The sequence below is a fragment of the Grampus griseus genome (genome assembly GCF_964374135.1).
Source record: "Grampus griseus genome assembly, chromosome: 4".
NCBI classification, from domain to species: Eukaryota; Metazoa; Chordata; class Mammalia; order Artiodactyla; family Delphinidae; genus Grampus; species Grampus griseus.
The window spans coordinates 12,364,772-12,375,984 of NC_138997.1; the positions used below are offsets into that span (position 1 = coordinate 12,364,772).

Below are 11,213 nucleotides of genomic sequence, written 5' to 3' on the forward strand. Positions count from 1 at the left end.
GGTAATGTCATTAGCACAAACACATAAATAGTGCTCAATACATTTACTAAACTGAATCTAATTTAATTGAAAATAATCAACTGTTTGCTGGTCAGATTTTTCCTAGATCCATTATTCAGTTAGTAGCATTCTATTTTTCAGTAGGCCAAGAATGAATTCATTTATACAGAAGTAAACAATATACCTAATTAATATAGATTGGTTTTCTAAAGCAATAAATTACCAAGTTTATAGTTAAGTTTGCTTTTCCAACTGTTTTGGTTTTAAAAATAAAAGACTTCTTTTAGAGACTTGGGTAAAAATTGAATTTATTATTTGAACATCTTAAAGTGATGTTTGTGTATCGGTAAACTTAAACTGCACTGATTTTCCTTATTTTCTGTTTTTTTTTTTTAATTTTCAGTTCCAAGTTCTAATTCAGTGACATAGTCCTGAAAGATTTGCCACATAAAGTATAATATGTGAGTAAACAGAGCTATTTTAAATAAAACATAACACTATTTTATTAAATATTTTTAATTTATGAAAATAGAAATACTGATATGGGATATAAAATAATTAACTCCTTCTATCTAGACTTTCTATTACTAATATAGATGGTGCTTTCTAACACTAATATAGATGGTGCTTTCTAACAGCGATTTTACAATACTTATAACAGCATTTCTTTCAACTTCATAAACAAATAGAGAGTTAAAGCACTGCACTTTCTCACATCATTTTTAATAGGACCATGTGCCGTGGAAAATCTCAGATACATAGATGCTATAACAGCAGTGAAACAAAATAAACTAATTTATAAATTATAAGGGGAATTTGGTTAAACTAGCAAATATGCAGATGCTTATAGACATGTCTCAGGTTAAATTACTCTCATGGGCTCAATCCAGGTTAAAAAATCTCACCAAACGCCTACTTAGCAATTAAATTTTCTCGTATGTGTCCCTTTAAAATCATATCTGTAGGTTGTGTTGCGTGTTTGCCCTCCTCTTATGTGTTTTGATGCTTTTTTTGGAGAGAGAAAACCCAGCTTCTGAGCCTGAATCTTTCTGGCTATTACACAGTGGCCGTTTCAGACCTGTGTGCTGATGTTTCCGATTCCTGGGAAGTTCTCTTTGCCACAGGGCGTGCCCTGAAACACATCAAAAGAACCAAGTTCTACAAAAGAAAAAAGAAACTCAAGTAGGCTTGAACATACAAAGAGAGGGAGAAAGAGATGAGAAAGGGGCCAGGCAGAGTGTTGAATACAAAATGAGTTCAACCAACCCCAGGAGTTCTTCATCACTTACATTTATCTTATTCCGGGAGAGGGGCGTCAAAACCAGCCCTGACATAAACCACCCACTGCCATTGACTTTGACTCTGTGCGTGTGTGTGTGTGTGTGTGTGTGTGTGATGTGTATTGTACATAAAAGGAACAGATTACATGAGGAATCACTGTTACCTCACATGAGTAAAAAAAAAATTCAAAAAAGGAAAACCACTTAAAAACACACATTACCAAAGTCCTAAGGAAATAAACTTAGCATGATTTTCACTTAACTAATAGATAATGTTTATATGGAAATCTAATTGTGCACTGCTTTAACATCTTTGCTGCAGTATTTACACTGTACCTTCTGTCCTTTTATCATAAAGCGTGTGAGATTTTCCATTTCTACTTGGAATATTTTGCACATGTTTAATATCTCAGGGTCAAAACTCTTGGTTAAATCTCTGCAACAAGATAGTTTCTTTATGATAAATAAAACAACAATTAAAATGTAAATGGTCCAAAAAAGGGAAGGAATAAGAGAAATATTTTCTGAGTCTATACTACTTCCATCTTTGAAATTAATGCCCCTAAATTCTGACTTTTGGTGTTCTTTAAAAGTATTTCCTATTGATAAATCTTTCCAGCAAATTTTACTGTCCTGCTGGAATCGTCATCTTGGATGTCTGCACGAATTTTCTATAGATAGAAAGTGTAATGTCAGGTCTGACTGCCCTTAGTCCTGCAATGGAAAGGCCTTTAAATTTTGCTGGTTCAGAGGTAAGTAAATTACCATTGAATGGGAAGAGATAAACTTGAAAAAAAAGAGAAAGAGAGAGAGAGAGAGAGAGAGAGTGCTGTCAAAAAGACTTTTTTTATTAGCAAGATTTAGAAACATTACATAAGGGGCACCTTTAGGACTTCAGTTCAAGTTTTTGTTATCAAGAATGACTATTATAAAGTGTAGGCTCTATACTTTTGATACATAAGAAGTCATAACCTAATGTGCTGATATTGTTTCCTAATATCAATCAATTGAACAGTAGTGTGTATCTACCAATATTATGATATTTATTTTATTTTGTGCTTACCTGAGACTTTCTAATTTCTGCTTTACTGGGTTTGTATTACTTGAATGGCTCTAGATTCCTTGTACACTGTCATTATAGTATAATAATTATCATGTGTTGCTTTTGTTAATTGGTATTCAATAAAAAACTAAATTTTTTTAAAAAGATATTTGCAAAGGTCATAAGCACGTGTAGGTGAGTGTGTCAGGTTTTCTTAGTAGACGATGCCAAGCGTGGCTCCGACGGCCTCGCTTGAACAAAGAGCTTCAGTCAGCCGGCAGTCTGGAATGAAAAGGTAGAATCCCTGTGCCTGGTGTACACTTGGCGGAATATGCCGCCAGACCTACAGTTATCTTTTCAACTCATTCATAGTCTCTTCCTCTGTTTCAGTTTTCTTCCATTTTCTTAAGCAAATAAAACCATTCAAAATTTCAAACAATTCAGAGTTTGAGGCAATCGTGTACTACTCTGATTTACCAGTAATATCAAAATAAAATTACATGCTTCCTCTCTCATTTCTACAATGAATTATCCAGAAAGACTGTCTTGAGTGAGAGCTCGCGCAAGAGAGAGAAACACAGAAGTGATTTAAAAAAAAATCAAATAGGAGTTACAATTCTGAATGTTAATAGTCCTGGTCCAAGTTTTTTTCTGTCTTTAAAATCAGCTCCTTCTCAAAAATACCACTCAAATTTACCGTTTGATTTTATGCGATTGAAGTTTTTTTATGCATACCTTGTTTGTGATTAGCATTTAAACCACTGCAAAGTGTAAATACAACAATGGAACAAGAAGACAGAAGACTTTCCTAAAGATTAAAAACAAAAACAACATAAAACTCTACACCCACCACATCATATCCAGTCCCCAGGTGTTGTGTGTGATGTTTTCTAGGCAGTTACTAGAGCCTCAGTGAGTTGGTCAAAGTGAAAAGGGAGAAAAGCACCTCACAGCCTCTGTGTGGCCCTCAGAATCCTGCAGGTCAAATAATTCACTCTGACTGCAGGCATTACAAGCCGGAAGCTCAGGCTTGTCCACCAAGATGCCCCTGGGTGTTACAGTGTTCTTAGGAGGCAGTGGCTTGTCTTTGGGTCACAAGTCCAGGCCAGCATCTTAGGTGTGACCTCACCAGGCATTTCCTGGCTTCCTAAGGTGTCCTGTCTTCAAAGGGGGAAGTTCTCCTCCACATGACTGATGGGGCTACAGTTCAAACAGTATATTAATAGGCCATTTGAACTACCAAGGACCAGATGCTAGGGATACAAAGGTGTTGGTTTCCAAAGATATGCAAATAAATAAAATATTCACCCTGGCATCAGTTAGATTATCACAGAAAATAGACAGTTAAGCAACTCATAATAATATACTAGGTAAGAACTCTAAAGAGGTATAGGAGAAAATTTTTTTTTAATTATACTGCTATATAGCCTTCTGTCCTTGAGTGGGAAGGCCTCAAGATATGTTAGAATTCAATGATTACAGTGTAACAAAGTATTGTTTGCCACACTACTTCATGCTTCTAGGAGTCACAGGGCCCTCAAAGTTTGTGTATTTTTGCCCTTAAGTAAAATTGCCCTCGACCTGTCAAAATTCTAGCTCTCCCCACAAAACCAGTGGCATCTCCTCTAAGATTTCTTCCTTCATTATTCCAGTATCTGATGTGCCTCTCTAGAACTACTATATCTATTAGTCCACATTACTTAACTTATTGCTTGTTTATATGGACTTTTCTGGTGTTTGACATTGTTTTGTGTATGACAGACTCATCTCCCTAACCAGATTCTGAGCCTACTAAAGGCAGAATTCATGCTTTAAACAAGTGCATTTCCTATTTTCCAAAGAACCCAGGTTAATTCTAAGACAATTATAATAACAAATAATTAGTAATTGGCTAATTCATTTATTTTTGGTGGGGAAAATGTATATTTTAAAAATAAGTATTTTTGTACATTACTTGCTAGTCCAGTATTCACTAAAATTTGTTCTGTGTAGCACCAGTTCTACAAAATGCTAATATTACTAAATTCCTAAATATTACTTAAAAACTTAACTCCACATAGAAATGTTGGGGACATACTGAGTTAAACATAGTTGAATAAGATTATTTACTACAAGACTTCCTAGAGTCTTTAAAATTTGTGTAATTTAAGTCTTCATAAGAGGTAGATATTATGCAGTGTTCCCCAAATCTTCTTAATGACAAAACCCATTTCTTAGAATTAGTGTTCACAGAGCTCACTTTGGGAAATGTCTTCTCAAGTCTTTGGAGCTGATTTCTAGTTTTAGCTCAGTGAGACCATTTGCATTGCAGAAATAACTGGTTGTTTAATTCCATTAACTGGTAAGTGCTAACAATCCACTAATAATTTTTAGAAACACTTTTCTCTAAGTTCTAGAGCATTAGCAAAGATTTTGACAAAAAAATCTGGGCTCAAATTCTAACAAGAACATAGAGGAAGGATCACGCTGACCCCTCTGAAGCTGGCCAAAGCTAAGCGTCCCAATTTGTGCCTAGGTTCAAGACTCTTGCTGTTGATCTAAAGTTTTATGATTTTGTCATTTAATGGCTAAATTATGAGGTCTACCCCTTGGGTTTCAAGAAAGAGGGACTTTCCTTGTTTAAGAGCATATATTTAAATGGGTGGGTTAAAAATGCATTTAACAACATCGAATTTGATTGGCGGTTACAACTTCACTAGGATTTATATATTTATTATTTATTATTAGTGTTTTAAAGCCTATGCATGGTACGAAACTATCATTAAAAGTCAAGATCAGAGTTTCAAGATCTAAGGAGACAGGCTCCAGGGTATTGCATGTAAAAGTATATCAAGACCGGGGGCTTCCCTGGTGGCGCAGTGGTTGAGAGTCCGCCTGCCGATGCAGGGGACATGGGTTCATGCCCCGGTCCGGGAAGATCCCACATGCCGCAGAGCGGCTGGGCCCGTGAGCCATGGCCGCTGAGCCTGCGCGTCTCGAGCCTGTGCTCCGCAACGGGAGAGGCCACAACAGTGAGAGTCCCGCATATCGCAAAAGAAAAAAAAAAAAAAGAAAAAAAAGTATATCAAGACCAAGTTTGGTAGAAAGCTCTACTGACTCTCCATTTGAGAAGATGCTAACTTTATTTTCAGGTGAAGATATCCAAGGCCTTGTGTAGTATAAGCTACCAGTGTATCCTAATCCAGATCTGGGTGAACTTCAAGGCCCTCCCTGAAACAGATTCCACTGAAAGAGCAGGCAATATGCTATGCTTTCTTTTGGCTGCCTGGGGTCCAGAAAACCTATGAAGTCCTATGAGGTCTGCAATGGCTGTCATCATGCTACACTTTGTTTACAATGGACCTTTAAAGTGGAGCCAATGCCTTAGAAGTAGTAGCAGGACAATGGAAAGCCAGATCTTACCTGAAATCAATCTTGATGTGACCTTACGCCTTATTTTCCCCGCAGGCTTCATCCCTGCAGAATGAAACTACAACATCTGAAAGAAGGAATGCTTGGCCATTGAGGCCATGTTTGCAACTTGGCACCAGTACCTGGAGAAGCCAGGCATCCAGTCGTGGCCTGCACCAATCATCACACCTGGGAGGACCTCTGGATGACCCATAACCTCTAGCAGCTCCAGGGCTGCTGATCTCTTTCCCACCTATCGATTTCGGGACCCACTTGATCCTGAGTGCCCAGAACTGGTGAGCTGATGTATTATACCCTAAGTTAAAAATTCTTACTTAAGTTGAACTCACCAGGTTGTGACACCCACAGATTTTTTCTGTAATCCACTCATAGAAAAGCAACAACGTGACTACTACTTTCAGCCACAGGTCGTGGGTCTTAGCGCAGCCGGCCCCTTCTTCTTGGAGGGATGCTTCTATGCAGTGGGCTCCTTGCCTATGTGTCATGGTCAGGAGCATTCACACTGAGGTCCAGGTCTGGACCACAGAAGCTTTGTCCTCCAGCTTCTACCTGTTCAAGGTTCAACACAGTATCAACTGTGGGTCTTGGGACTTCTGATGGCCAAGTGTCAAGAAGACAGACGTGGAGGACCGAGGAGAATGTGCCTTGGCAGAATTGAACCAGAAGAAGACTGAGGCCTCTCCCAACTTTTATTGAACCACTGGTGACTGTGATTAATCATCTCCAGAGAATTTTATCACAGAGCTCTCTCCATATTACTGAAACCATGTTATCTTCATATTTACCAAAATGAACCACATTTCTCCATGACAAGACACATTGCCTTCACCCCCAGTGGCCATCAAAAACCTACATTCTGCATGGATCCCTGACTAATGTAGAGCTACCAGTTTGAATCCACATCTATTAAATTTGTCATTGTAGACAAAGATCACTTGCATCATGAAATTACACCTTGGAATAGCAGTGCCTGTGTATACTACCCACCATCAAAATAACTGAGTCTTCCCTGTTCCTAGTTCCACATTCATCTAGTATACCTCTTCCAGGCAAATCAATCTCTTACAAGTAAAGTACGGAAGCATCCCATGAAACATCTCAATCCTCGGTGAATTTAAATAATTTTTATTGAGGATCTATTATGTGCCCAGAACTGTATTAAATTCTGATTATACAGTGATGAATATGTTACAGTGCTTGCCCCTAAGAAGTTTACATTCTAATGGGGAAGTCAAACAACTAAACAGAATGATCAGTGCTACAGCAGTGGGATGATGGCCACGAGAATCCCCTCATCTCTGATCTTTGACCACCCAGGAAGCTCCTAGCTGTCCAGGTTACTCAGATGATCTCCTAATATGCCAAAGCAACCCACAAGATTCAAGCCCATAAGCAGCAGTCCCCGGGGGAACCCCTGCTAGTGGTGATTGTATAGATTCTGGTCACTAATGTATCCTTTCTAAACCACCTGACTTTTAAACAAGTTAGGTGCTCACTTACTAAGCGCCTTCCCCATATGTCATCAAACTGGTAGCCCTCAGGTTGTAGCTGCTCGCAGGTGGAATCAAGCTGTGAATTTGGAAGACGTGGCTTCGAGTTTGGGTCCTGGCACTTATCATGACTGTGGGCAAATCACTTAAGCTCTCTAGTCTTTGGTGTCTTTCTTTGCAAAATAAAATTGAAAGTGTTATACACTATACCTACCTCACAGGGTTGTTGTGAGACTCCAGTGAAAATGTATGTGAAAGCACTTTGTAACTTTGTTATTTCTAATCACCCCATTTTCCATGGGCTCTTCCTCTTTCCTTCCAAATACAGTATTATAATTTACCAGAAGGAGGTATTCTTGCCACTTTCATGCAAGTGAATGGTACAAAGAAGATGAAGTACGTGCCCTCCTAGATATCTGGCTTCAGTGTAAGAATTCTGATGCCTCACAAGATGACAAGGATATAATCCAGAGGACCAAAGCCAGGACCCTATTGCCATATAGACATTCCACCATTAACACACCACTAGACCTGGACACCAGTCAGCCTTCTTGATGGAAGACTTTCCCCAGGGTGATAGTAGAGAACCCCCTCTTGGCCCCAGAGGACTAGCCAGACAGCAATGATTCAGGGAGTCACCTGGGTTTTGGCTACTAAAGGAATCACCAGCCCCTCCAGTGGAGAGCATGCCTCCTAAGACAGAGTGAGAAGAGATTTGGTTATAAGAAGACACTGACCCAGATAAGCAAAACACAAGCCACCCCTGACTGCGTGATTTATTATAGCTGGGCTGGCAAGAAAAAATTCTAGACATTCATTTATAGCAAAGATTTGGTAACACATTCCTTCTTCAAGCACACTTTATCCCTCGGGCCAACCTGGCTCTTATCTCTCTGATTTTGACTTGTCTACTCCTTGTCTAACAGACCTGTGATAAGCTGTGTTCCTGGCTAACAAGTCTCATATCACACACACACACACACACACACACACACACACATACACACACACACACACACACAGAAGGAGGTATGTTTTCTATCCTACACACATGGCCAAGCCTTAGCCTAGCCTTCCAGTTCTGGTGATTCAAAATGGATTTTGGATTGGCTGATCTAATTTGAGTACAGTCTCACTGGAACAGTCTATCCCAGGTTGAAATACTGACTCTATTTTGGTCCTGAGTAGAAGTTTAAATGGAGTACCTATGGAGCCATTGATACTCAACGATCCTCTAAGGAAAAAAAATGATTTTGTCTTTCTACATAGCTTCTATACCAGCTTCCCCAAAACTAAGAACATAGTAGCATGTAACTCCAGGAATAGCATAAAGTTTCTACAAAAGATCTCTTGCGTGAAGAGAATGCTGATTATATACCAAAAGATCAGATAGGATTGGCATCCCAGAAGCTCTAAAGTAAGATCTTAAGCCTGAAATAGAAAATTTCAACTATAACCCACTCCTCAGGCTCCCAGGGCAAGGAGAGAGGATTTTAGGAAAAATATTGATTGTGTCAGTTTCCAAACTATTTTTAAATGGGACGGAAAATAATTCACAGTCTCCTCCTAGCTATTTGTCAGAATAGCTGAATCTAATGTACCAAATCAGTGAACTGAGAAATTCACAAATCTTTTCTTAAGGGTATAACATTAAAATTTCATTTTAAGACTTTAAAAAAATCGAAAACAATTAAAACAGTGTTTTATAGTTTACAGTCCCCACTTGCCGTGGGAAGGGAGCCAGGGAGACTCAGAGTACCAGCCACCCAAGGTCAGAGGCACTGAGCCAATGGACCCTGCAAAGAGCAGGCCCATGCCAGGAAGAAAAGCTGTTGCTGAAATGACAGCCCAAGCTTATGAAATAAGATGAACTTCAGCTCATGGTAACTGAGAAGGAAGAACAAATCGGGAAAGAGATTAAGACGTCGGAATAGGTATCAGGACAAATACGACTGGTCAGGAAATGGAGTCACCTACAGACACATGATGTTTGTCTTACAGTAGCCTTTCTTATGAATCACAATGTTACATCCTAGTTTCCTTTTCAGAAGTAAAGTCCTCAGTATCACTGATGTAGCTCACATAGCCAGCCCCAGATAGAAAACCCTTCCTCACCCACAGACATACCTTTTATGATTTTGGTTGACATAATTTTCTTTTTCAGAGATTTTTAATTTTTTCATAAATCTTTGATGAATTATTTTATCAATAAAAATTTGTCAATGAATAATTTCCCTGGCTGAATTCTAATTCCTTCTTTGGTGATTAAAATTGGTAATAAAAATGAATTACTTGAATAGTTTGTCTGCCCTTGCCTGTCCAAGGCTATGTGAGAAAGAAAAGATATTCCCTCACAGATTACATGTAAGTGAGCTAGGAGCAGTTATAGCCAAACACCCAGGCAAGGGTAGCCAAGGGGATGTTTGATAGTGACACACAGTAAGCATTCCAGTTTAACTTTCATCTGCAAATTGTACCTCTGTCAGAGGCAGTCAGTTCTCTCACTGCCACATCAGGATGCGGATACTGCCTAGTGAGACACAGACACATAGGGTAGAAAAGAAAAAAACGCAGGCAGCGTTTTGCAGAAAGAGGTATCTGAATGCAGAGACTAGCCACTCCCCATCGCTGGCAGGAATGCCAGGCTTTTCAGAAACTCACATTAGAAGTTCCAGCAGCAGATGGAACCCGGCCAGTAGACACAATGGTGGGGCTCACAGGGAAGTTTCTGTAATTAAAGACTGAACTCTGAACACTTTCAAACAGACTAAGAACTCTCTCCTATTGGCAACAAAGACTGATTTTTTAAAAATTATTGCTCTTACTCTATTTGGTAAGGCATGAATGAGTTTGGGAAATAAAGGTAGTCAGTGGATTACAGCCCTGAGGTTAAGAATGAAGAAAGGTAGTCTGATGGTACCGAGAGAGATCACAAGCTCCCTAGCATGAGAGACTGGAAGTTACTACATAGGAGCATCGCTGTGTGTCCTTTCCAGTGCGGTGTATATACAGTTACGCTGAAATTGACTGCCTAGTAAATTTGCAATTGGTTCTTATCTCTGTGTGAGTTCAGTTCTTCTTTGTTGAATCTTTTCATGGGGTTTATAAAGTTCAAAATTTATAAAGAACTTTTCAAAACTAACAGTGACCTGTTAGTATCTGAACCAGATACCGATAGTTACTATCAGCGTTCTAGAATGACCAAGCCAAATGAGCAGCAGCTCTTTAATCAATAAAATTTATTTCAAACAAAATCTATTCAAATCACACCAGGAAGATGTAATAATACTATCTCTGTCACAGCAGCCCCTAGTGGGAGTATAATCCCAAATTTCTCATCTTTCCCACAAAGCTAAATTTCTGTAAGCTGAAAATCTGCATAGAGAATACTATTATTTAACTAGAACAAAATTTGGCAGCAACTAAACCATTCTTTGTAGGAATTAGTAAAGTTAAACTCTTTGAGGGCATTCTTTCCTTCAATTTATGTAGATCGAGTGCCATCCATCTTCCAGACACTGTGTTAAGCAATGGACCTCGCATAGCAAAATCATGGAGTTCACACCCCAGGATCAGAAAAAGACATTAAACCAATAATCATACCAAATGAATGTGTAATTACTAACTGAGATTAATTCCCTGAAGGAAAGGAACAAGATACAATGAGAGGGTGTGACAAAGAAATGTGACCTGGTTTAGAAGGTTTACAGGAAGAAGTAAAAAGCTTGTGCTAAAGTAGGAACAATGAGGTGAAATTTGGGGTAGAGAGGTGGCGAGGATAGAACATATCAGGCAGAGAGACCAGCAAGCACTCTCCACTGAGAGAAAGCAAAGCTCCCTAAGAACTAAAAGCCAATGTGGCTGAAAGAACTGAAGTCTAAGGAGGGAGGGTGGGAGGGAGGGAGACGCAAGAGGGAAGAGATATGGGAACATATGTATATGTATAGCTGATTCACTTTGTTATAAAGCAGAAACTAAGACACCATTGTA

The 11,213-nt window shown here is 39.0% G+C and overlaps 1 protein-coding gene across 1 annotated transcript in view; it reads left to right on the forward strand.

Moving 5' to 3' along the window:
- The window catches only part of GRID2 (glutamate ionotropic receptor delta type subunit 2), a gene marked incomplete at both ends in the record, with an annotated part of 1,377,541 nt that extends 1,371,613 nt beyond the window's left edge, over positions 1-5,928 (forward strand). Inside the window, one exon of the mRNA XM_082652914.1 lies at positions 5,770-5,928. Coding sequence (XP_082509040.1) covers positions 5,770-5,928 — 159 coding nt within the window. The remainder of the gene's footprint in view (positions 1-5,769) is intronic.
- Between the last annotated feature and the right edge of the window lie 5,285 nt (positions 5,929-11,213).